This window comes from Uloborus diversus, chromosome 9 (genome assembly GCF_026930045.1).
Source record: "Uloborus diversus isolate 005 chromosome 9, Udiv.v.3.1, whole genome shotgun sequence".
Taxonomy (NCBI): Eukaryota; Metazoa; Arthropoda; class Arachnida; order Araneae; family Uloboridae; genus Uloborus; species Uloborus diversus.
Genome location: NC_072739.1, coordinates 78976049 through 79003969, shown reverse-complemented (window position 1 = coordinate 79003969; position 27921 = coordinate 78976049). Strand labels below are relative to the sequence as shown.

General features: G+C 33.1%; 1 protein-coding gene across 1 annotated transcript in view; it reads right to left on the bottom strand.

Moving 5' to 3' along the window:
• Positions 1-27921, bottom strand: part of LOC129229433 (zinc finger protein 236-like) — a 62641-nt gene that overhangs the window by 32129 nt on the left and 2591 nt on the right. Inside the window, exons 2-9 of the mRNA XM_054863740.1 lie at positions 26324-26468; positions 22621-22819; positions 20380-20998; positions 16394-16687; positions 11854-11990; positions 9942-10069; positions 3143-4797; positions 703-873 (exon numbers count right to left, since the gene is read on the bottom strand). Of these exons, the coding sequence (XP_054719715.1) occupies positions 703-873; positions 3143-4797; positions 9942-10069; positions 11854-11990; positions 16394-16687; positions 20380-20979 (2985 nt within the window). The 5' untranslated portion in view covers positions 20980-20998; positions 22621-22819; positions 26324-26468. The remainder of the gene's footprint in view (positions 1-702; positions 874-3142; positions 4798-9941; positions 10070-11853; positions 11991-16393; positions 16688-20379; positions 20999-22620; positions 22820-26323; positions 26469-27921) is intronic.

The following is a 27921-nucleotide window of genomic DNA, read 5'->3' as shown; positions in this document are numbered from 1 at the left end:
TATCTTTTCATTTATTCATTCAACCTTTTATTTACTGATTCTTTTGATCAAAAATATATTTTACAATCAATTAGAAAATATTTCATTAGAAAAATATTTTATTTTTCACTTTGCCCTCATGGAAAAAAAGGTGAAAATTTTCGGAAAGAAGTTCTAAAAATCTGGCAACTTCCAAATTTTTATTAGCCTAATTTCCTTGAAAAGTAAAGAAAACAAAAATTCAAATAAAAGCATTTAAAAAAATAAGTACTGTATTTTCGAGAGTAAGCGCTGCACCTGCCAGAAGCGTAGAAGGATATAAAAATCCTTCTATGCTTCAAGCGTAGAAGGATTTTTATCCTTCTACGGATGAAAATCCGTAAAAAGAACGGATTTTGAAGATTCAAATTTACTGCCAAAAATAAGAAATATTGTTTGAACGCAAGTTTTGTTATAAAATACAATGTTCTTTCTTTATGTACTGTAATTTTCAAAACTAATTTCCGATTTATTCATTTTGAAAAAACTCAGTAATCTAAACCATTTTACTTTGCCCCACATGCACCTACGATCATTTTCACATTGCAAGTTCCGAATATCTACACTGACAGTTGTACACTACATGAGATGGTGAATGACATAGATGGCAAATTTTTTCAATAACATACATTTCTTAAGCAGGGTTAGTCATACTTTAGCATTAAAAAAAAGAGAGAGAAGTACCTGAAGAGTAAGCTGATTTCCTACAAAATCAGATCCAGATAAAGAAAATATATTTCCTTGAGTATGATCAAATGAAGTTGCATGGGGCACAATTTCGGCTTGCTCAATCATACCTGTTTGTGTATTGAATACTTCTTGGCTTAGATGCTGAGGAATTTGAGAAAGAGATTCCTGAAAATGAATAAATAAATAAATAAAGTCATTTAAAAAATTACTTTTTGCTACAGCATACACAATTTAGAAATATTTCAAATTTTTGCAACTTATGCCCACCTTTCTCAAATATGCACATCACTCACTGTAAGAGTATTACAAAAAATAGAAAAAAAGATGGCCTACAATTTTCAATTTATATTTCTGTTTTAATAGATTAAAAACAGTAATTTAAATATTGAATTACATAAACAAAGGTCTAATTTGCATTCCCCCATTAGAAATCAAACAAAACTCCAGCTTCACATTTCATTTAAACAGTAAGGAATTGCTTGAATATAGTCCCTTTTTAAAGCCAACATTAAATAACATGCTGTTGATTTTACAATAGGAGGAGCAAAATGAATGAAAATATTTATGATCTAATGTCCCATTTAAATCAAACTGGAAGAATTAGCATATACTCACAGAATACTTAATGATATACAGATAGTATAGTTAAGGTTTGCAACCAAAATTAAAGTCTAGCTGATAGACAGACACATGTCTCACTTTCATGACCTTCTAATTCACATTTTTAAATAATTTTTAATGAATGAATTACCTTATTCTATTTCATTTTGAGAAATCCTTCAACCTTAGGTGACAAGTAAAGCAAAGAGGGAGGGAGGAGAGGTGAGTCAGCAATTGACCATGTTTCACTGAGGAAAGAAACGCTGAATCAGGTAAGCCTCATCCCTTATCGGTGCGAAGAAGGGAGATTTCATCAGTGAAAAGAGCATGGTCAGCAAAACTAGTAGGGGAGAGGGATCGATATTTCAGTTTTGTAAAGAGGATGTAACACTCCTCTCACAAAAGTTGGTTGCTTGGAGTGGTCAAGCAACCTAATTGGAAATTTGTTTCTCTGTCTCCTAGCTCTCATTTTATTCACTCACATCGTTGCATCTTTTGCTGTTGCTCGTTTGATCTAAGCTTATCTTTTTTTTATGGAATTTTCTCACCGTGTTGTTTTCAAAATGGCTCCTAAGCGATTCAAAAGTTATACTGCAGCCTTTAAGTTAAAGGTAATAAGCAATTGGAAATCGTCCTACTACCAGAGAGTTTGGCACTGAGAAGAGATACGCTTGCCATTGGAGATCGGATAAATCAAACTTCGAAAGGGATGGCCGATCAAGGGATGCCGAAGGTAAAATGTGCACGACAGGATTTTTTAAAAATATTTCATTAACGTGAATTAAAAATACTAACGAGAATTTAAAATATTTCTTTTATTTACATTTTATTCCAGCCTTCTCTGCAACGAATTGTGCTTTTAAGCTGTTTAATGTTGGGTGCACGCTTCTGGCAGGTGCAGCCCTTACTCTCGAAAATACAGTACTTATTTTTTTAAATGCTTTTATTTGAATTTTTATTTTCTTTGCTTTTCAAGGAAATTAGGCTAATAAAAATTTGGAAGTTGCCAGATTTTAAGAACTTCTTTCCGAAAAGAAATATGAATATATTCCCATCCCTATGACCATATTTCATCAAATGTATAAATATATCATAAAGCCCCAATAGGATAGTATGGATTTGAATTTAAAAGGCTTTTTGTAATGGAAGGAGGAAGAACAAATTGAAACAAAGATAAAAGAGGAGCTGTTTGATCCCTCTTAAAAGCAAACAAAGTATAACTTAATTTTCTTTAAAGGAGCCTTTCAATCTTTGTAGGAAAAAAAGGGCTTTCAATCAAACTTAATCAATCATTATATTTTATATTTCCTCATAACTCACACACATTTCAAGGTCATCTTCAACCACAGAACTACACAAAGCGAGGCAGTTTCTATCCTATAAACATTCATAGAATTGTACTAACAACATTGAAAAACGAGTAAGAAATGAAAATTTAATGGGTTTTGATTGAAAAAAAACTATATTCTTTCAATAAAAACAAAAAAAATATGCGTACAAGAAGTGCAAATAATGCCCAATGTTAAAAGAGAGAGAGGGAGAGAAACAAAAAATGATCAATGCTAGAAAAAGTAACTTGTAACAACCCTTTCATTTACAAAATGCGTTTTTTTCTAGAGGGTATAAAACAATAAGTGAAAGAGTAATCAAATTATTGAAAGATAATTTCAAACCTAGAAAACTCTCTCTTGTTACTGATAACAATTTTCCTACATTTAAAAGTATTACATAAACAAAATGAAAATTTAGACTTTGTTAAAAGGTTCTACTTGAAATGTTGATGCTAAAAAAAAACTAAAGCATAAAAATAATTCTGAAAGTTGCAAAAGCATACCGTTTCCTGGACTCCTTGATCTTCTGCTGCAAAATTTTGTGGCAATGTAACTAAAGTTTGCAATTGTGAACTGCCTTCAATGACAACTTCAGAGTTATTCTGAGAACCAACTTGACTCAAGTCGTTTCCTTTTTCGGTTGCCTCTTGATTTTCGGATTGAAGCCCAACAACGCCGTCGGATATCACAGTCACAGCAACGCCGGAAGCCATCCCCAAAGCCAACTCATAGCGATGAGTTTTCATATGCTTTTTACAGTTCATCGATGTTTTAAATGTTTTTTGACAGTAAGGGCACATATATGGTCTATCATTGCTATGTATGCACATGTGTCTTTTAAGAGAACCATTGGTAGTAAAAGAAGTATCACAAATATCGCAATTGTATGCTTTAATACCCGAGTGTGTTTTTAAATGAGTTTTTAGGACACCATTAGAAACAAAAGCATGATGGCAGACATTGCACTTATATGGTTTCTCACCCGTATGTGACCGTAAGTGCTGTTTGAGATGGCTGGATTTTTTGAAGCCTCTTTGACACACATCACAGCGGTAAGGCCTTTCATTGGGGAATTCATTGTCAATGAATTGACTATACATTGTACTATTTTTTGGTACTGCCTGTACCAAGCCTGTATCAGTTATGAGAATAGGCTCCTGTAAAGTTACATCAGCAACATTAAGGTTCGCACTCTGCAGCTTTGCTTCTTTGGATTTCTTGGTTTTTCTCGCGGTTTTATCTCGATGATGACAAAGCACATGACTGTTCAAGTGACCCGATGTTCGAAATCCTTTGGAACAAATATTACAAACAAAAGGCTTAGCTCCAGTATGAAGGAGTAAATGAACTTTTAAGCTTCCAGAGGTTGAAAACAGTTTTTTGCAATGCTCGCAGGCAAAGTCTTTGGATCCATAATGCGTCCTAAGATGAGAATTGAGTGTACTTTTGACAGTAAAAGCTCTGAAACACATATCACATTTATATGGCTTTTCATGTGTATGGATACGAATATGCCTTACTAGATCACTGGGTTTTTTAAATTCCTTGGCACAGTATATACATTGATACCATCTAACACCACCAACGTTCCTCATAATGTGCTTATTTATTGTACCAGTTACAGTATCACACATTGAGAAAAGCCAGGGCTTTGACTTATTCCACACTTGATTGTTGGGTAAACCACTATTTTCTAAAGCTTGCTGCAATATATCAGCACCATCTCCATTTTCAGCTGAATTTTTTCCATTTTCTTTTAGTGCTTTAGCACTTTCTACCTGCTTAGACATTTCTAGAAGTTGACTCATAACATTGCTCAACTGCTGCACAGGATCATCCGATTTCCCATCTTCCGGAATCTCTACAAAAGACACTGTACTGCTCGAATGAGCTCGGCTCATGTGGGCATTAAGGCTGCCTAATTTTTTGAAGACGCAAGAACACAATCCACATTTATGCGCTCCATCTACATTTTCAAGGGTCATTAAGGAGTGCACTCGACGAATATGATTACGTAAATTTCCCTTTTGAGCAAAAGAGGCAGGGCAGAACTGGCAAAGGTGAGGCCGTTCTCCAGTGTGTTTCACCTTGTGAATTAATAATGCACCTTTTTGGTTAAAAGCTCTGTTACATATTTCACATTTAAAGGGTCTTTCACCTGCATAAAAAACAACTGTTAAAAACAAATACATACTACTTGAAAGAGAAATACTATAAGTTAAATGTGACCTTTAAAAACGTCAAGATAGATAGAAGGACAAAAATATTAGAAAGACAACCACCACTAACCCTTTTTGGTCAAACAAGGATTGTGGATTTTCATTGATTTTTAATGCCATACTATACGAAGACAAGCTACACTTCTCACATGACTAATGTTCCTCTTGAATATGATAAAAACTAAGTTACCCTGTTAATACATTAGACCCCCAGGCAGTGTTACCAACGTTTAAACACTACTATCTATACAGGTTGAGCACAAATGATGGTCCCAATTTAAAAAAAAAAACATTTTGAAGCTACTGCAGACATATAACAATAAGTGATACATGAATTTAAAGATAAATATACCAAGTTGTTTTTTCAATAAAATTCAATTACGGAAATGTGCAATCTGTGAGCAATGTGCAAAATGTTCAATTACAAACACTCAATGTTAGAGTTTTTTTTTACCAGGACAAAATCTAATCTGTAATCCAATTCGTTTCGCACATTTAGGAGTATCACTTTGTGAATGGTTTATAGTGCTACACAAATGCATTCTTGAAGCTTTTGCGCTGTTTTTGGCATTAGGAGTAGATACATAATATCTTTGAGGTAACCTCCTAAAATGAAATCACATGGCTTGTGGAACGAACTGGATTACAAATTAAATGTTTGCCGTGTAAAAAAAGGTTCACACGTCAAACATTTGTAACTGAAAGAAACTGGGAATACTGCTCTTTACATAAATGTGTTACTTATTGTTATGGCAGCGGTCTCCAAATTAAGATTTTTAAAATCAAGTTCAACATTTGTGCTCAACCTGAATTTTATTAAAGATTTATTCTAATCATTTCTTCAAATTCCACAAAGAATTACAAATCTGTTCAAATCAATAGTATAAATAATAAAAGCAAAACATGTTCTTTTTTTTTTCTATATTTTGTTTACACTTTTTATAAAATTAATTTTTTTTATATAGAAATGTAAAAGTTTCCATTATTAAATCATAGTTAAAGTGAGTTAATGCTTCAATACAATACTACTAATGCTAATGCATTTCTTCTCTAGTTGGATCAATTGTTCAAAATGATGAAAATTATAGGTAATGTTGCCCAAACAACTTTTACATAGAACTGAACAATTAAATATAATATTCACTTTTTCTTCTTCTTTTAGAACTGACAGTAGCTTTTGTAGTTAATTGATGTTTTCTGGGCCGCAGAATTTTTTTTATTAGATATGGGTGCAACTGCATAAGGGCGTTAAAAACATGGTAACTGACTGACATACTGGTTGCATTAATGTCAGTCAGTTACCATGTTTTAAACTATTTTTTAAAAACACCCAAGAATATTTTGGAAATTCAACTACATCATTAAATTCAGCTTAAAAAGAACAATAAACCCCGTATAAAGACATAAAATACACCGCCAGCTCAGGCATTCCATTCGAGGACTGCAGTTTTGTGCTTAATGCACTCATCAGCCTGGAATAGGAAGTGACTGAGCTGGAGGTGTAAAACCTCTTAAGGAAGCCAAGAGTGCCAAACTGGTAGCTAATATAGAATTAGCACAGACCAGAGGAGTGACCGAAACAATGGATCGGTTTAACTTGAAGATTGAAGGCAAAGCATGATATTTTCAGTAAGTTACCACCCTATAGGCAGGGCAGGCAAAGGCAGAAATACATAAAATACACCACCAGCTCAGTCATTCCATCTGAGGACTGCAGTTTCATGCTTATTAGCACTTATCAACCCGGAATAGGAAGTGACTGAAAATACAGGTGTAAAGATTCTAAAAATGAGAAAAATTTTGCTTGGAATGTGCAGGGTTCATAGTCTATTTGGCTGAAAAAATTCCATGACTTTTCCAAAACTTTTTCATGGCTTCAATAAAAATTTTCATGACCTGGTTATACAAAGAGAATAGCACGATTTAGTATCAAACTTGCCAACTTTTGGAAATGAGCATTAGAAAAATTTCTACATGAATGCCTCTACCTCATTAAAGCACTTACTTGCAATGGAAAAATATCAGTGTACACTTCTCTACATAGTATAAAATGAAGTCTCTAAAAAGCGTCTGTTTGTTTGAACTCGCAAAACTCGAAAACTACCTGGCCGATTTTGCTGAAATTTTCACAGCTTGTTCCTTTAAGTCCTGAGAAGGTTTGCAGACCAGTTAGAAAACAATTCGATGAATAGTTCTTTTTTTATTCCAACTTAGGCCCAATTTTCACATAAATTCCCGAATATGGGGATGAAAAATTACTCACAAAAAGTAATATTATATATCGTTGGAAAGAGTAAAATTTTCCGCGTTCTACTTAATTTGTTTCAACACCCTAACTTAATTACGGCGGGAGTTATTTGCGTTTTTAGCTCAAATTTATTTAGGCTTAGTTGAAATTTAAGCACTACTTTCTTCATTAAATCCATCAGTAAAAAGTGAAGGAACTGTCCCACAGTTTTCGTTTTGACTCCATTGCAAAGAGCTGTTTTTTTTTACTCCAGATCTAACTCGACCTAAGGTCGAAAGTTTAACGCTCTATCTCCATTAGAAAAAAAGTTACAAGCGAATTAAATGAAATTCAAAAATCTCTTCTCTGTTCAACTTTTTAACCATTTTATTTTGCGTTTCCACGGTAACACTTTTTGTGTTTATTTCAATCTTTCTCATTTTCAATTCTTAAATTTATTTGATTTTGTTTCCATGGTTACGCATTTTAAAGCCATATTTCTCATTTTATTTTAATTTCTTGAAAGTATTTTAGTATCTGTAGTCATTGTTTGGCGAGAAAATTTTGCATGATGGTTTTTTTTCATTCCTTTAATCCTGGTTATTGAAGACACTTCACTTGACGCAATGGTTGTTTTCAAGGTAGACCGAGCAAAGCCGGGCAACGTAGCTAGTAAAAACTAAACTATTCTTATTTGTCTTCATCATATAAATTTAAGCAAAGTAAAAATGCACTGAATGGAATATAGTGATGCTGAAATGTCTAATATTTTTTTTATAAACAGGCAGAATGATAATGGATGGCCCAAAGGTTAAATGAGTCATCACTAAGTTTCAATAAATTTGCTTCAAAAGCTGCTTTTTAGTGTCAACAGTGCATTTAATCATCCACATAACTGGACAGTATTTAGGTTCTTCAAAATAAAGCCACATAGTTTAGTTCTTTGTGTTTCTAAACCAGATATTTATATAAACAAAAACCCAACTCAGTAGTGAATAAATTTTCTTATTCAAAAGTACTTCTTTTGTTTGCTTATTTACACCTTTTCAAATGCACATTAATAAGTTCAGAAATTCCAGAACATAGGGTTTGACTCCTGACATTGAACGTAGCAGTGGTACAGTGGGTCGCATGGATTAGTTTTGCGGGTTGGATGTTGGGCACTTCTGTTTTAGGATATTGGAATTCCCTCTTTTCAGTATTCTATCGCTTTACTACAGATTTTTATTTTCTAAAACCTTCAACAATTAACTCTGGTAAATTTAATAATAAACTTCTTACGAGTGATGGAAACGAACTGAGACGCAATTGATGAATTGCATTTTTTGAGTGGGCATGGCAAAACCAAGAACATGCAAGTTTACTACTACAGAATATAAAACATAAGAAGTGTTGAAAATAATAATAAATTCAAAATGAGTCCAAGCAGTAAAACCACATTAAGAAAAAAAAAGAAAATTAATTTGAATTCTGAAATTTTGAATTCCAATTATGTTTTTCGCAATCACGAACTGAGACAGGACCCTACTCATTGGAGTTATTGTTTCTAGAAACGGCTTCTGTCCCCCCCCAAGCCTGCCTCTCCTCCTGGGCGGTTACGTGTGCACAGTTGTGTGTGTGCGTAGACCTGTGTGTATGCACGTAGGCGAGTATGTGTGGGAATGTGCGTGTGTATAGGACAAAGACGCCTCCGACCAGGAGAAGCGGATAGCTCAAAACCAGAGCAGCCACGCTGCGCCGCTAGCAGAGGACGGTGGCTTCTGGTCAAAGTTGAAAAAGGCACGGACACCAAAAACAGTCAAATGAGAACAATAAGCAATCGTGATTGCTCAAAAAAAAAAAGAAGAAAAATTAATTTGAATTTTTGGCATCTTGAATTCAAATTATGTTTTTCGCAATCACGAGCGTGTGTGTTTGTGTAGGCGCATGTGTGTGGGTGCGTAAGTGTATGTATGCATGTGTGTGAGTGAGTGTTGTGTACGTGCGTGCGCGTGTAGGTGTTCGTGTGTGTGTGTGTCTGTGTAGGCGTTCGTGTGTGTGTGTAGGCGTTCGTGCGTGTGTGTAGGCGTTTGTGTGTGTGTAGGCGTTCGTGTGTGCAGGACATGGACGCCACCGCCCAGCAAAAGTGGATTCCGGGGGACAGTGCTCAGGACCAGTCGCGCCGCGGCCGGTGGACGGTGGTGCTGCAGCCCTGGTCCAAGCTGAAAAAGGCACGGACGCCAAAAACGGTCAAGTGAGAACAATAAGCAATCGTGACTGCTCAAAAAAAAGCAAGCGGCTGCAATCAGATTTCAAAATTCAACTTTGATTTTTAAATCCTTCAATTTTCCCCTTTTTATAGCTTTTATGTGATATACTGTTAAATCACTCAAGATTTTAAATGCTCTTTTAGTTACTGTCACTATCTCTTTGTCCAGGACATTCTTTCATGACTTGAAATGAAAATTTAAATTTTCCATGACTTTTCCAGGTCTGAAGTTTTCTTATTTTTTTTCCATGACTTTCCAGGACTTCCCTGAACCATACAAATCCTGAATGTAACAAAATTTGTATGGTTTTGCTTCAAAATGTCAGTCAGTTATCCGTGAAATTGTTATACTGTAAAGAAGTTACTGATTTCTGAATTTTTTAACAGAATGAATTCTGGGGTCTGAAAATCAAAAGCACGAACTTTTACTGTTTAATAAATAAAAATACAGACTGAAGTTCAATATATTTATTGAAGTCGTTATTTGTTTTAGTCAAGGAGCATTTTAATTTAGTATTATTTTTGAAAAAAAAATTTTTTTCTCTTATTTTTACATTATCATATTGCACAAATGTAAATAGAGCACAATATAGTAAAAAACACATTACCTGTATGAATTCGATTATGCCTGACTAGCTGACTTGGTTTTTGAAACTGTTTGCCACAGAAGTAACACTTATGAGAAAATGAAGATCTGTCAATGTTCTTTTTATATATTCTATGATGCAGAGATGCTCTGAAATAAATTTAGTTGAGTGAGTACAACAAATATTATTGCTTTAAAGGGAATCCTAATTACGTAGCCTTAAGCTATAGCTGCTTTGAAATAATTACTTTCCCCCTCCCTGCCAAACATATTCTAATGCACAGACAGTCAGACATACACAACAACACTTTGTGAAGAATTAAAAAAGCTTTTAAATGTAAATACAAAATATCATTACAGTACTTAAGAGTAAAAATAAGTGATAAATGAAGTTTTTAAGGAAAGATCCACAAGGGAAGAGCAGCAGGATAGTTTACTAAATGTTCTGTACATTTAAAGACCACATTTTAACTTATTTGTTTAAAAAAATCAGATCTGGACTTTCTCGTATGGCAATTCAGTAATCAATTTTCTGTAATAATGGAAAAGGAATGGATGAACATATTCAAGTACATGCATTAGAAGTACATAACGAGGCGCCCATATAGGGGGGCAAGAAGAGGCTCGAGCCCCCCTTTAGAAATTAGAACTTCCTTGCTTTCAGTACTTTTTTCTTTGCAAAAATGTAAAAACCTTTCTTCTCCAGCCATTAATGAATAAGTTATTAAAAATATCAAATCTTAAGGACTCTAATCTGTCCTGAAACCTGCTTCCATGGGGAAAATATCCTGCTAAACCATGGTTAAAATATCTGAGCCCTCCCCCCTTACAATTTTGCATATGGGTGCCCATGGTACATAATAATTTCAAAATGCATAACTTTTTAAATGTATTTTCAGTTTGTTTTTTAAATGAATTTTTTGTAACTTTTCAATAGATAAACTATAGTAAGTAAAGAGAATATCACTTTAAAATCGAAACATGTTTGATGTTTTTGTTAGTGTCAGGCATCTGAAATTGCAACAACAAAAACTAAATGGAATGTGTAAAGGATGAAGAATTTAAAGTGCCTTAGAGTGAGTGGAAGAACATTTTCAAAGTTTACATGCCCTGGTTGTTGGGAACCGATGAAGAAAAAGTTTCATCAAGATTTACGACAGAAGTTTGGACAATATTTCTGACACTGGGTTCAAAACAGAGTCTCATTATATATCGCTAAGCTGACACGGGATTTGAGATTTCTTTTTTTGTTGCCATGTTGGTAATAAGCAGTTGAAGACAGAAAGCTTGACTATACTTAACCAAATGTTTGCCAGTTAATAGAAACTTTTTATCTGCCATTGAAATTAGTTTATTTGTATAAAAACAATGAGTAAAAAGCCCTTTTGGAACATCCCATTGTAACCAAAAAAGAAGGTGCACAACTATACCCTATATAGACCCTACAGATCAAATTTCAATCTTCTAGTCTACCATTTTTGATTTATGCCAGCTACAAATGCTGGCATTGCATGTTGCTCTGAGGCAACGACATGTATGTGCTACCATGCACATACATGTCGTTGCCTCAGAGCAACAGTAAGATATTTAATCCCAGGAATAACAGTAAGATGCCCTACTGTTGCTTTGAGGCGATGATGTGCAGATGCAGACGCCATGAAAAAACACATTTAAAGGACCTTGGATATGGTGAAAATGGAGATTTCAGCTGTGCAGGTAAATATGTTCGTACAAAAAAACCAAGTTAACTAATCAAAATGTATTCAAAGCGAGTAAAATAGAAATTTTGGCCAAAATTTGTGTGAAAAAGTTTCACAGTTGCAATACTTTGCTTGCTTTACATAAGAATATTAAAAAAAGGCATATATTTGCATAAGCAATAGATACAACTGAATACATTACACTCAGGGCGGCACTCAATGTCAATTACTTACTTTAGTTTGTAATGCATTTTCATATGATCTTTTAGGTACATCAATTTTGAAAACCGTTTTGAGCAGATTCGGCACACGAAACTCTTGTCCACTGCCATTTCCACTACATGACTTCGCATATGTTTATCCAATTTAAACTGGAATGAAATAAAATATTTCTTTGAGTAACACAGAAAAGCATAAAAACCAGGTACAGTAAAACCTGTAAAGTTGACCACCTTTGTAAGTTGACCATCTGTCTATGTTGACCACTTTTGTCAGGAACGGAATTAGTAATATCTTATATAATGAAGGAAAACCTCTGTAACTTGACCACCTCTCTATCTTGACCACTAATGAACACCAAATTTGGTTTGGAGTATTGTAAAAAACCCTTTGTAAGTTGACCACTTGGTTTATTTTTTAAAATTTTATTTAGCAAATTTCTTTTTTCTTTTATTATTTTTTTTATAGCTTTCCAAGAATATTTTTGATGATAGACCAGCATTTTACCAACTAAATGAAACAGCAGCTTAACTAAACCTTTTGAGTTTGAGTAGATCATCATGGGGTTATAAATGTATATGAGAAAAAAATAAAGCGAAAAATTTGTAATTTTTGATTAACTATGAATTTTTAGGAACTATTAATATCAATGAGTAACTTTTCATAAACAATAAGACTTTTTTTTGATCAATTTACTGAAATTTTAAATTTGCATGACACGTTATATGCCATTCTGGGAAAATAATCTCTAAAAATATTCGAATAACATTTTAAATTATTCTTTCAAAGTAATGCTAAACAATGAAAGTTGAACAGAAAGAATAAGTGTCAATTAGCCAAAAAAAAAAAAAATAAATAAAATAAAAAAAAAAAATAAAAAAAAAAATAAATAAAAATAAAATAAAATAAAATAAAATAAAATAAATAAATAATCATTACCCCCTTTATAAGTTGACCACCTGTTTAAGTTGACCACCAAAGTACTGCACCGCAAGTGGTCAACTTACACAGGTTTCACTTTATCAGTTTCTGGCATTAGGAATTATTATTATTATTAATATTTTTTTAGCAGTAGCATTTGAACATAGGATTCATTGACTAGAGTGCACACAGATAGTGCACTTAGCACACATGAAAAGAGTAAAATCTAGATGCAACAAAGTAAATTACACAAAGTAAACTTTAAAAATGAAAATGAATCAAGTAAAAAATGAAAAGGTAAAATGTACAAATAAAAAATTGAAAAATTGCAAAAATATAAAATTCAAAATGATAAAATGTACAACTATAAAATTTAACATGTAAAATTGAAAAATTGTAAAAATAAGAGTTTAAAAGGATAAAATGTAAAACAAATTTGAAGCAATCAAGGTAAATCAGTCTAAGTCCCTGCAGCTTTTCTCTCGCCTTCCAGTATCCGTCATATGTTTCCGAACACCTCCTGGCATTCCCTGAGATGCACCTCATTCATAACAGTATCGCTGCAGCACAGTGCACAGTTTGGAGAAGAAAAGATATTGAATCTAAAAAGGTGTCCCACAAGGCAATCATGTCCTGTCTCTATATGAAAAGCTGCGACAGCGTATTTTACTAGGTGTGGCTGGAATAGCCAAAAGGGACTCCCTGCAGCTCCTATCTTCAATTTGAAGAGTCTGCCTGGATCGAAAGTCGAAACTCATTTTTTGTTTTATTATGAGCACTATAGTGGAATACGGGACAGGATTCCATGGAATTTGTAGCATTTTCGTTCCCTTTTTTGCTAGAAAATCAGTCGTTTTATTGCCATATATTCCACAGTGAGCCAGAACCCAACACAAAATAACTTTTCTTGTAAGGTTTGTAGCATACTCAAATTAGCAATGGAGTCTTTAACTTTTTGTGAATCTGTTGGTTTTGGAGAAACCACAGCTTGAATTACAGACTTTGAGTCAGATAAAATAACCACTTTATTGAAGCTCTCATTCCTAGAAATCAGTTGTTGTAATGCCAGCCTAATGGTTTCCACCTTTTCATCAAATGCTGTAGTAAAGTGGCCAAGGAAGGAACAGAATGCAAAAAGGTCGGAAAAACACCAGCTCCTGTATTCCCTTCTCGTGAAAGGCATGATCCATCTGTATACATATGTATCCAATCCTGATTTGGATATTTGGTACATATGGCTTCCAGTGCAATAGCTTTGAATTTCACTTTACCTGTTAACTTCTTATGCACCAATTGAGTTAAGTGAACCCTACCTTCCAAACAACCAACAAATCTAGGTTCTAAAAGTTTAGGGAAAAGTTCAGTACAGGTAGGGACATTAAGTCTGTCCTTAATCGTCTGAATTCTCTGAATAGGCCCTGACTGAGTTTTCAATCTTCTGCTTTTACTTATGACATAATCTCTCCAGTAGATGTTACCTGGTAGAGGTACTAATTTTTCAAACAGACATACGGCTTTTTTCTCAACAACCTCTTCTACTTGGTTTGTTATTAGTGAGTAATAACAGAGCCTGAATTAGTCATTTTTACTGCCCCAGTAATTAATTCCAGAATTTGATTTTGAGCAGTTTCTAACTTATTCATTGCCATTTGCTACTTGTAATAAGAGGCTTGCAGCAATAGATCAAAATAGGCGTTATATACATTTTGAACGTTAGGTTCAAAATGTTTCTGCTGCATCCCCATCTTGCACCAGCAAGTCTTTTCAAACTCCTTGATCTGCCTTTCAATTTAGAAATAACTTCTACAATTTGTGTTTTCGAACTTAGCTTTTTATCAAATACAAGACACCTAGGTTCTTGGTGTAATGTGAATCTTCTAACAAAGTATTCTTATACACAATATTCATCCCAGTTGGTCACCGATTTAGCGTAAAAGTCTCACAGAAAAGAGTTATCACCTTTTATGTATAGGAAGAAAAAAAAATGATACCATACAACAAAATCGAAAAATATCCTTAATACCAAGACAAAGGGCCATTCCACCATCATGTGAGGGACAATCTGACTTGATAATTTCACCAACATTTTGTTATAGATCTTAATATTTTAAATAAACAGAAGTCAACTCATTTTTCAATCTTGACATATGATACAAAGATACTCCTTACACAGTATTAATTTCAATAAATAACCTTGTTACTTAAAATTTAAATTACCTGCATGCATCACATGCGGGACATACAAAGTCAACATCTGTAGTTTGCTGCATGCATTACATAATAATTTTGCTCTATTAATATAGCAATGGCAAAATAAATTGTAGCTTTTGAAAGCTAAGGTTCAAATGTAAAGAAAGCCTACCACATTTGTTGAGAAATAATAATTTCAATCATTGAAAAATAAATATGTATATGGCCATTACATTGAAAACGGTCATTTCGTCTCACACATGATATTTCCTACAATTCAAGAAAAGGGAATAGTTTTAAAAGGTAATAAAAAAAGGCACTCATACATTTGTGTCACTCATACATAAAATCACTCATACATTTGTGATTTCTTAAGCAACAACATTTTGCTCCTTACCCAGTTAAATTATCATTTTTAATGAAATGTATGAAGAGTCACATGCAGGACAAAATGACCATTTTCCGTGGAATGGACTTAAGACATTCTCCATTTCCTACATTACTACTGCAGTTTTCTTACTTTAATTGCAACATAAGCACATAAATGCAAAGATGCACTAGAAATCAATACAGTCATTTAGGGTGTCTTTGAGCCACTCCAGATAACTTTACACCACCTCATATTTTTTAGTTTATTTGGCTTTGAAAAAAGAAAGTCTGGAAGTCCCAGCTATATGCATTCTTCCTGGCAAGGCCATAAAATAGATTTCTGCTCCTTACGATTTTTAAATATACTATAATATAAAAAATATGTGGAGTAAGTTATCCAGATTGACTCAAAGATATCCTGAATGACTGTACAGACCAATGCAATAATAAGTCATTTTAAAAGAAAGAAAGTTAACTAAAAACATTCATGCATTTTATGCATTAAGTGTTTGCATTGCAAACATATGAACGAGTAAAGGCACATAACTTCGAGGACTAGAACTCAATCAAGATACTAACAATTAAAGGCCATTTAATAGAAATAATTTAAACCAAAAACTCCAGTTAGACCAAAACCCTTCAAAAAGAAAACTTAATTCATTTTTAATTGATTGAGAATCATGACCACTGTAGTTGGAGCAAACCTAACCTGGCAGCGTCGTAATGCTAGGAGTGAGATCTGCGTAGCCTTCACAGTGTTGCCAGGTTAGGTTTGCCCCAACTATAGTTTGTATAAAAAATATGTTTATAAAATAAAAAATTTGAAGCATTTTACTTTATTGAAAGCACATATGCTACTCCACTGTATGCTCAAAACTTAATGCACATAGATTTAAGGAGGAAATATTGAAATTACTTTAATGTATCAACCAAATATAAGTACAGAAAATAATGTTTCTTAAATATTTTCTGAAAACAAAAGGCAAAGCTGGGATTATTTAGTTGCGTAATTAGTTTAAACAATTTAGAACAGAAAAATTACAAAAGTTTAAAACCAGCACTAAAATAAAATTACCTGTGTACTGAATTCGTCACCACATTCAGTGCATACTAAATTTTCTTCCGTTTCATGCATCATCATGTGCGCCTTCAAGCTGGCCATTCGCGCAAATTTCTTCTTACATTCTGGACATGTGGGATCCGTAGTACAATGAGTTGCCTCGTGCAGCAGTAAGTTTGAGAGCTTGTTGAAAGAAGCATTGCACTCATTACATCTGTTTGGCTTATCGTCAGCATGAACCTTCCAATGACGTCGCAAATTCTTTGAATCCGGGAATTCCAGCCCACAAATGTAACACTTGGTAGGGCCCTACACATATACATAGAAAGTTGTGAATCATATACGAGTAATTGGAATGATTGAAAATGAAAAGAACATCAACACTATCCTGAAAAGTCCAGTAGCATAAATATGGGGTCTAGCGGCCCTAGCGAACAAAAGAAATTGCACCCTCCACCCACCCCCGGGGTGGCTCACATGGGAAGTCACAGGAGGTCATTGTGACCTCCAAAATTTTTTTTCTTTTTGGAACATTTTGATTAATTGATTTGACAAATAGGAGCCAGCATTGTAATTTTTTTTCTTATTTCATTTTTTAGAATTGTTTTCAATGATGCCCAATGTTCCTTCTCAGTAGATGTTATGTATGTGTAATGCATATATGTATATATACCCCCTCCAGTTCTTATTCTTGCCATTATTTTAAAAAATTTTTAAAGCATTTTTCAAATTCATTGATAAAAAAAACCCCTCTTATTTTTTTAAAATCAGTCGAAATGCCGGCGCCCTGGCAGCTGTGCCCCTGCGGGAGCCACTCCTGCCAGCCCCTAGTTATGTTACTGGTAAAGTCAACCAAAACTAACAGGCAAATAATTTTTATCAAGCTCTTTATATTGTCTCCTCAGAACAACAGTAAGACATCTAAACCCAGGAATAACAGTAAGATGACCAACTGTTGATTTAAACCGACAATATAATCCTAAAATATGATATAGTTTAAACATACAGTTGAACCAGCCTATCTAAAATTTCAAGGGACAGAAGAAAATTTCAAAATAAGGAGGTTTTGATAAAAAATGAGCAGTTGAAACAAAGTCAAAGAGTTAACAGATTTTTTTCATTAATATTTCACACATTTTACTTTGTGATTTACTGTAATTCTATGTTTTACTAATATTAGGAATTGCATTGGTAATAAGTTTAGGTATACCCCTGGAACTGCTGATTAGCTGATTTAAGAAGGAACGTTTTTTGTCTTCAACTTCTGCTGTTGATAAAGATCACCCAGATAAAATCTGAAAATGACAATGTAACCGGAATTCGAGGTATAGATGTTATCAGGAAAACATATTTGAGATAAACATGGAAAAGACATTGAATTTATGCTACAAAAGCAGAGAAATTTTAAATTTTTTAAAAAGAGAGATTTTGAGCTAGGAAGGTTCTACTGTAATATCATTCAACTAAATATTATTGACATTATTGCCGAGCAATAAGATTGACTTAGAATGAAAAACTTCTTTTTGCAAACATTATATAAATTTCAATTACTTTTAGAGAGAAAGTCATACTTCTTAAACTGCTGCTAGTGCAACAAAAATTCATTTGATGAAAAAGAAAACAAATGCAATCAGTAGAAGTTTAGGTTACTTGAATGCCAAATAAACGAGCTTTGACTATACTTGCTTCCGTAAAGAATACTGTGTTTGGTTTTCTGCTATTCACTTAGGCAGGGCACTCCCACCCACCAAAAAGTTTAAAATCTTCTATGAAAACCAGGGCTGTAGAGTCAGAGGGAAAATGACAGACTCCGATTCTTGGAATTTTAAACCTTTGACTCCCGACTCCGAATCCTTTACTATAAAATTAGTCGGACTCCGCAGCCCTGAAGAACAGAAACAATTGCCGACGGTTTGGATAACTTTCTAGAGAAAAACACATCAAATGCAAACAAATACAATACTGGAATACACAGAAGGCTGCAATCTTCAAACAATATTGATGCTTTTTCTCCCTCCTGAAAATGGATCCGCACAACATTAAAAATTTTTGTGGCATTTTGTTTTTTGTTCCTTTTAAAAACTTGAGCATTTTATAGATCAATTCATTCAAAGATGAATTAACTTCAGTCATAAACATGCCTAAATATGCCTTTAGTTCCTTGAATACTTTAATGCATTTGCATATTTTAATAATTTAAAAGTAAAAATGTTTAAAACCAATATTTCTATTACCATTCAGAAGTAACTACTACTCTACAACACTAAGTGCATTTATTATTATCACATTGATCTTTTTTTACTGCAACTTGCAAGAAATGTATTATTTATTAAAATATTTGAATTGAAAAGAAAAGATGAAATACTGAACACGATTAGTTGGATAATGCTGCTACTTTTGCAAAACAGTTATATGTTTTTTTTTTCTTTTAATCACACAATTTGCAGTTAAACTTCTGTGACAATACATGGAAAACAGCACTTTCTAGGACAGAATTAGCAATGGTATTCCCACACAAAACTTTATGCAGTCAATTCGCAATAACTCAGTCTGATAACTTGAATGTTACTATAACTCAAGTTTTATCAAATCCCGACTCCTTCGTCTTTAATTCCATGATAATGATTCTCAATATCTTGAAGTTAACTTCCTTTAACTCAAAGTTTTTTTCAAGATGACTCGAAATTTATTTCGAAAAAAAAAAAAAAGAAGATTCTGAGAGAAAAATTAATTTACCTTCACTTGCAATTCCTGCACAATAGACCTCTAAAGCAACAAGAGCACCTGTTGAGCCGATGTGAGATAAAGGAGTTACACATGCAGAAATGAGTTAGCTTGTTTTCTTTTGTTGTACTATACTGTTTACACTTTGACATGTTGCTGGACTACGAATTTGCTTTTAAGCTATCAATTCAACTGATTGTACCTTTATTCAAAGTCTGACCTAAGTTGTGTTCCCCTTCATTCTTTAGTTTGATTATTCGCTGATAAGTTCCTGAGAGACAGAGTGAGTTTTCTTTACTGTTTAAGATGTCTAAGCAAGTATTCTTTCAATGATATTAAAAGAAAACTAGAGAGAAACTTCTAAAGCGGTAGTATCCATGAATCCGAATTTGAAACGAATGAAGATGTGCACCTATCCTGAAGTAGAATCAGCTCTGTTCAAGAGGTTCCAGCAGTATTGAAATCAAAACCATGCTTTTTATTAATTTTCTCTCAATATTTTTGATTAAACTATGCATAATGTGCTTAAAAACTTTTCAGTTATGCAATTTTGTATGCTATATGTACATATTAATTAAAATATTCGATGGTTTTTAATATTAAAATGTTGAAAATCCAAACTAGAGATAAGTCAAACTTCCGATAAGTCGGAAGTTTTTCATCGGTCCCTTTAGATTCAAGTTATTATGAATTGACTGTATTTTAGAGATACTGTAGCCCTATCGTTATATTGTACTTGTTGGGAGACAGCAAAAAAGTGCAATATATTCAAAAATGCGACATAACCAAGGTCATAAAAAGTAACGATGAAATTAACCTAAAAATAAATTAGGTATGCCTTTACAAAAAGATTGGTTTATTAACAAGTGAAGACAATTTTATTGATAAAATCAGAAGAAAATTATTCTACCATTTTTTTAAAAGTTATATTTATAGTATTTTATGATGGAATATGAATCAAAAGTTGCAGCCTAAACTAACAAACTAAGTGCATGAAAAATATGCTAGTTTTGGTAATTGATTAAACAAAGAAGAAAATATCTTTTCTGATATATATATATTTTTTAATTTTGTGATGGTAAATGTAAAGCAACATTTCCAAACATATATAATTTTTGGTGAGACAAAGGAAAAGTGCGATGTATCCCAATCAGTGATATGACAAGGTGCAGTGCAACGAAGGGTTACTGTACTTGGCAATGCTACTTCCATTTCCAGCCACTAACTCTGGGAGCCAAAGTAAATTGTTAAAACTCAAAAGAAAGAGCAGAACTTACTTTTCTATCAGGTGGATAAATTTCTTCATTTTGAAGATCTCCATCAGCAGGCATTATCAGGGTAGGCATGTTTCGATCAGTTATATTTCGGTCCGGTACATTTCGTTGAGGTACATTTTGAGCAGGTATAATTTGGTCAGCTGTATTTCTATCAGGTATATTTCGGATTGTTTGATAGCTATGCTTTTTACTCTGCTTAACAGGAGGGATAACCTCTTCAACATAGTTCTTAGCAACAGAAGAAGAATCGACTGTTGTTTCCTGGGCAACTTGAAAGAGATTGGTGCCATCATATAAAGGAATGGATTGGTCAGTTAGAACAGTAAGCTGAGATGCATCTACAAGTATGGTATTCCCATCAGCACTAGTGGCAAGAATGTAACTTTGTTGAGGATCAGTACCAGCAATAGAAGCATCTTGTAGAAGTGGTATGAACTGACCATTTGATATACTGCCAACAGCAGAACCCTCAGATGTTAAAACAGGGACACTTTCCATGTTCAGTGTTCTTATACTATTGTTTGTTTCATCTTCAGGTATTTGAGCAATTAAAGTTCTATTTTCTGGATGCGTTATTTCATCCATTGCTAGTTCGTACATTTGACAACTTTTTAAAAATCTGAAAAGAAAACTACATTTAATGCAAGCAAACTAAGACATCAATTTTTAATATATGTTTAAAAAAGTTTACAAAAAAATAAATAAATAAAACAAAATTTTTAAGATAAAACATTCAATAAAAAGAACGGAGAAAACAACTTTTCTCGGTAAAGAAACAAATAGAAAATGATTTTGATATAAAGAAATTTAAAACCTCATTTGGAGTATGCTGTTCAGTTTTGGTCTCTTTATCTCAAGAAAGATATTTCTTCATTGGAAAGGGTTCAAAAAAGAGCTACTAGACTAGTAAAGGGACTTTCAGATTCAGACTATGAAACCAGATTTAAAAGGCTTAATATGTATAGTCTGGAGCAAAGGAGAGTCAGAGAGGACATGATTCAGGTGTTCAAATTTATCAAAATAAGAAATGTCAATGGGTTAAATTTTTGCACAGAAAGCAGGACTGCTGTGTCCTCAAGTGCCTAAGTTGATGGGGGACAGCACAAACAATCTGTGCAAATTGAACCCAGTATAATGTACTTGACACATTGGGTATCTACTGTCCTTTATGAAGTAGGTCATCAAGTTGGATATCATACGAGACTGCTACGCCTCAATGCTTGGCCATATCACCTTGTACATTCATGATAAAGGATACTAAAACTTCCATCTATTTGGGATTTTTCCATTAATAAATGATCATTTTGCTTTCATTTTGAAATCACTTTCCTACATCAACATATGTAAGATTTCATTTCATTCTGACAATTCCTTCTGGGGTGTTTTTTTTTTTTTTTTTGTATAGAGTGTATTTTGCAATTTGCATCGCAACATTATTTTCTTTCATTTTTTCTCTGCACAGACATAAAAGTTTACTGCTTGGTAAGATTTTTTAAACAATAATAAAAATAATTAACAATAACCCACCAACCCAATTGATGGTTTAAAACAGCCAGTTTTATGAGAAACGTTTTGCATTGTATTGAACATGCTTCTACAATGTATAACATGAACTTCCTCTATAACTACAAAATGCTTCATTGATATCAATAAAAATAGTTGCCATGCTTTCATAGCAAAATATTCAGTCAATGAATCTACATCATGTTAAATAAAAACAAAGAAATGAAATAGCAGTATAAGAGAGTTTTACACTCAATTTTAACTAATGGTCATGTTCAAAAAGAATTTCCAGTTAATCCATGCAGTTGATTTAATGATGTTTGATGATGTCAGTGGTTAGTGCAAAAAGTGTCCATAGAATGTTTTTGAATGACAAAGGTCTAACTAATAATCTATTACAATGTTTCTAGTTAGTCACTGGTGAGTCAGAGTTGACTGGCTCTATTCGAACACAATAATTATTTTGTTGAATGTTAAACTATTTGGCTCTTATCTAATGTCTAAAATCGATATCTGTCTTTGTTATTCAAACAAAAACCCAACTGAATTTAAAGAAAGCAACTTAGTGTTTGAATATCCTTAAAATGCTCCTTTGGACCTGCAATGTTCATATTCTGAATGCCACATATGTTAATAATGAAGAAGGTTTTGCATTAATAAAAAAACATGTCATTAAAATAAAGAATTAATTCCATCTTTGAAGCAGACATGGTTTCAAATAATTCACTTATTACGTACCATATCCAAGCCCAGATCCAATGTTCTACTGTCCATGAAGTATAGTTGCTTTTATAGGAGCCTTGATGCATAACTTCTTTTAAAAAGCCACAGAAAACATCAAATAACTGTGCAGCTCCAATAACACAAGTATCATTTCTATTTGCATTTTACTTACAATAAGCATCTTGAAAGGATTTTCAGGATAAACATTTTTTACCTACAGGAAAAACGTTGTAACATTTAATTATACAAAAGATATCAGATTAGATTAAGGTATGAATTGGTTCTTTACAAAAAATACAAAATGAATTCACAATAACAAAAACTGCCATACACAATTTGAAGAATCCACTTTCATTTTCAATGCATAGAATAATTTTTATTTTGAATAATTTTTTTTAAAGGAGAAAAAAATAAAGGAAATATTTCCATCCCTTTTCCTTACCAATTATCACTCATTTCTCAAACCTCCTTAATGATTTCCAATTTTCTGAATGCATAAGTTTAAAAACAAAAAAGTTTGTAAATTATATAGTATAATAAAAAGTCAACCATAACAGGAAGCCGGTCGCAAAAAAAAAAAAAAAAAAACGTGATGCTGCAAAGCTAACGAAGATTTGTTGCAGGTTTCTTGGGTTATAATCTACAGGTAGCATGTACTTGTATTAGAATCTTATTTTTGACATTTCTCTGTGTCAATTTAGATTTTATAATCTACTAGCAGTACCCGCACGGCAATGCCCCTGCTAAGAATTTATAGGAAGTCCATTGAATAAAAATCCACCCCCTGGCCCCAGTTTTTTTGCCAAGTTCGCCGCATGAGGCGGCTGTTAAAATAAATTGGGCAGAGGTATTAATTAATTGAAATTTATCTTTTTCATATTTTCTATACCTATTTCCAGTTGCATTTTGTGTCATTCACCTTTTTACGCCAAAATTACTGCCTTTGGAGGCTATTTACCTACATATACAATCTATCTCTAATTCTTCTTATCCGTCTCTATTTATTTTAACCTCCCCGGCAATTTCCTAATAGAAAACAAAGATCATTAAAAAAACAGTACTTTATTCTTTTAATTAAACAGTGCAAAAAAAAAAGCTCTCTCCTTGTTTCCTGTAGTGTGCAAAAAGTAGCGTTTGCAAAAAAAAAACCCTCACTATTTTAATTAAATTAAGTGTGCACAACTATGTAACGTAAAATAGATACAGCAAAACGTCCGGTGGGGGAGGAAAAAAGTAAAGAAAAAATCAAGTGCAATAGTTAGTAATATCAAAAAAAAAAAAAAAAAGTGTAGCGAATAAGATTTGATTCAGGTTGTGACGTCACAGCTAAATTGTGACATCAGTAGTGACGTCACAGCAGTTCGGAAGAAAGCTCCCCAACCCCCTGATGTGCCAATGCTAGAAGATACAATGTGTTGATCTGAATTAAAAAAATTGTAAAAAAAAAAACTATTGCATATTTTTGAATTTTTTTTCTCAAGAGGGTGAAATGTTTTGACTACTAGTACATACTAAATTTTCAGAAATAAATCTCTCACTTTTGCAGGATGGGTTTAGAAAAAAGTTTAACCCAGGGAAAAAAACAAAATAAAGGTTTTTTCAAAAATTCATAAAAAATTGAAAAATCAATCAATCTTCAAAAATTTTTTGGTCACCATACTTTAAATTAAATTTCCTACACTATAGTATAAAAAAGATTTGCCTGGCCCAATTGGTTGGGGATCTCTGACGAAATAAACACAAAAAAGGGCTAAAAATCACATAAAACATTTAATTAAGAAAAAACAAATTATAAATTTAAAATTTCGGTTTTGAGGTGTAGACAGGGTTAATAATAATAATATATTAATAAAATAGAAAAAATGTAAAGTGCTCAAAATTAAAGTGAATTTCTAGTTAAATTTCAAACTGGGTTTTGCACATCCAAGCATTGGTACACACTTTAATTTATCTTTTCTAGCTTTGAAGTAATGCAACTTATGGCACTGAAACAGACATCAATATTTTCAAAAGAAATTTTTAATCACACAATTTGCCACCTCTAAAATTAAATTGAATTTCTTGTAAAACTCCGAACTATGTTTTGCATATCCAAGCACTGGTACACACTCAAAATAATTATTTTTTTAGCATTGAAACCGAGTTTTATGACACTGAAACAGATATTCATACTTAAAAAAAAAAAGAGTTTCTATTTCGAAATTTACCTCCCAAGGCGGCTGCCTACCCCTGGAGCCAGGCCTGGGTCCAGATCCCAGGGGTACATTTGAATGTTGTGCCAAGTTTCAGAGCTGTAGATGTTATGGGGGCTTTTCCCCATCGGGTACAACATAGAAACATCGTCACTCTAACATATCTATAGATCTAATGCCAGTTTATCTTGCAGGCTATTATTTTATTTTTTGTCTGAGTCACAGACTGCAGACGAAATTCTGCTACTGGGAACTGTAACAGTGAAACCTGAGTAAGTTGACCACTTGCGGTGCACTACTTTAACGGTCAATTTTAAAAAGTAGTCAACTTATTGAGATTGATTTATATGATATAGGACTAATTCAGTAACTTATAAAAGAGGTCCACTTAGATTTTATCAATATTATTTCAAAATAAAAGCAACAAAGCTTGTAAGTGTGAAAACAAACCATTTTCAAAATAGCGATCACAGAAATAAAACTTTTTTGTACAAAAGTATAAAAATTGCAAATAAGAATGATCATTACATTTTATTTCCCTTCTTTTTCAAGACTTATTTTCAAAAATAGGTGCAAGATATTGCCGATTTTCCCTGGAAAATAGGAGATCGATATATACCTGGGTTTTTGATTTTTTCTCGATTTTTCTCCTAATAGTAAATGGGTTGACTTATAGACGAGATTAACTCATACATAAGTATATATGGTAAGTTTTTAATGAAGCTGATTTTTATCCTGATGACTTACTACCAAAAGGTACTACCTTGCTGGTCACAGATTTCGACAAAACTCCAGATATAGGTCAATTCCCCCTAGATATGAGCCCAGATGAAACAGTTTCACTGTATAATGTATAGGCCTTAGCTTGGCTGAAACGAGGGTCCAAAGTTGCTAGTTTGACCTAAGAAATGCAATGATGTTTCCATTGGTTTATTCTTACATTTTAAAAACTGCTAAATGCTATGATCCGAATATGCCTTTTGCCGAAAACAGTGAAATAGAATTATCGTATGCCACGTGACAAAGGCGGAGTTAAGTGCTTTCTCATGGAAAACTGACAATAGTTCTAAAGGAAACTTCAATGCATTTCTGAGTCCAAATTAGCAACTTTGGATCCCTATCGCAACCAAACAGGGCCGGATTTAGGAGAGGGCAGGCGGGGCTACTGCCCCGGGGCCTCCGCAATAAAGTTTTTTCAAAATATCCTAACCTTCACAGGTCAGGGGATGTACTTACTATTAAAGTGCTGATCTAAAATATCGGATATATACATATCCGATCCACACTTCCGAATCCAGCCCTGCAACCAAACTAGGGCCTATGGAATCAAATTTCTTTACTTGGGTTCATATCTAGTAGTGGAAATAGACCAATATCTAGAACTTTGTCCAGATCCGTGACCCTCATGGTTGTGCCGTTTGGTAGTCAATAAACAAAATAGGTGTATTTGGAAGGCAGAGAATCCAATATGCTAGTTCTCTAGTGTCCGTAAAAAGTGTTGATGTTACTTTATCAAGAAACAATACCATTTTTTCTGCAGAGAGACACTGAATTGGATTGCTACACTGAAACCTTGTACGAATTTGAGACCATCCTTAATAGCTTTGAAGATTCTCCTATGATGTCCCTGTCCAAACAAGGTCTCATCATGCTGGTGAGGTTTTTCTTGTCCTGAAAGACAAAGTTCAAACATTGTATCAAAAATAGTTTTTTAATGTTTGAAAACAGTCAACTTACTGATTCTAATTAAAATTATTAAGAACCATCACATTACAACAATTACTTTAGAAGATCTTTAAATTGCTGATCTATTAAGCATAATTCACTGTTAACCCATATTACTTCTCTAAAAAATCATAAAACTGGCATTAAAATTTTTTTATGTTTTACACTGTAAAGACGTCTTTCTATGGAATTAAGTTTGAGATAATATCTCATCTCTAGTATAAAATGAAGTTTCCAAAAAAAGAGTCTGAGTGTTTCAATGCGCAAACTCAAAAACTACCCGGCCGATTTTGCCGAAATTTTCATGCCCGGAAAAGGTCTACAGATCGGTTCGAAAAATTTCTAACGGTAGTTTTTTTTAAATTCTAATTTAAAACCCAATTCTCACATCAATTCAAAAATATGGGGTTAAAAAATTACCTGCACATATTCTTAATATACATATAGTTACAAAGGGCAGATTTTTCCGTGGCAATTTATTCCAATTCTCTCATTTAATTACGGCAGGAGTTATTAGAGTTTTTACCTTGAATTTTTCAAGGCTTTGCTGGATTTCAGGTATAACTTTCTTCATTAAAACAATCAATAAAAAAATTTAAAAAAAAATGTCCCACAGTTTTCTTTTTGACACCATAGGAAAGAACAACTTTTTTTTTAACCTCAGATCTAAACCTACCTATGGTCGAAGATCCAAACTTCGTCTTAATTCGAAAAAAGTTATGAGCGTTTCAACCTGGATTAAAAAAAACTCTTTTCCATTCAAGTAATTAACATTTTATTTTGTGTTGCCATTGTTATGCCTTTTAGCTTCTGGTTTGTTTTTTCCTTCTCATTTCAATTTCTTAAAAATATTTTATTTTATAGGGATCTACAGCCCTGATATGTTGAATGGGGGAAAATAATGCCTTTTAATTCACAGCAATTCCATGTCTAACGGAATCAAATTTTTGAAAAAAAAAAAAAGTTTAAATGATTAGGTTGAAATGCTTGGAGCTTAGGTAAAATTATGTTTGCACATTTTAATTAGGCAAACAGAATCTTTCTTTTATTTCCGACTGGGAAGGGAAATTTACATTTGCTCAAAGATTCTTTTTAAACTTTATAGCATGAGCACAGCTGTGCGGATACATCTAGTTTTTGATATTTAATTCCTAGTTTTTAAATAAAAAGTTCATTAACTACAGTAAAAATCTTTAAAAGAATTAAAATAGTAATGTGATAATGAGGAATACACAAAAAGGGGTACCAAGGTCTTTGTATAGGAACTATAAGAGAAACCCAAACTACTACTCTGTTTTTCGGTCCGAGTTTCTGGCTATTGAGAGGGGCTCTGAATTTTCGCATCACTGAGAATGTCTGAACCGATTATCTGAATATAGAGTGACAGCCAAAGCTCTAT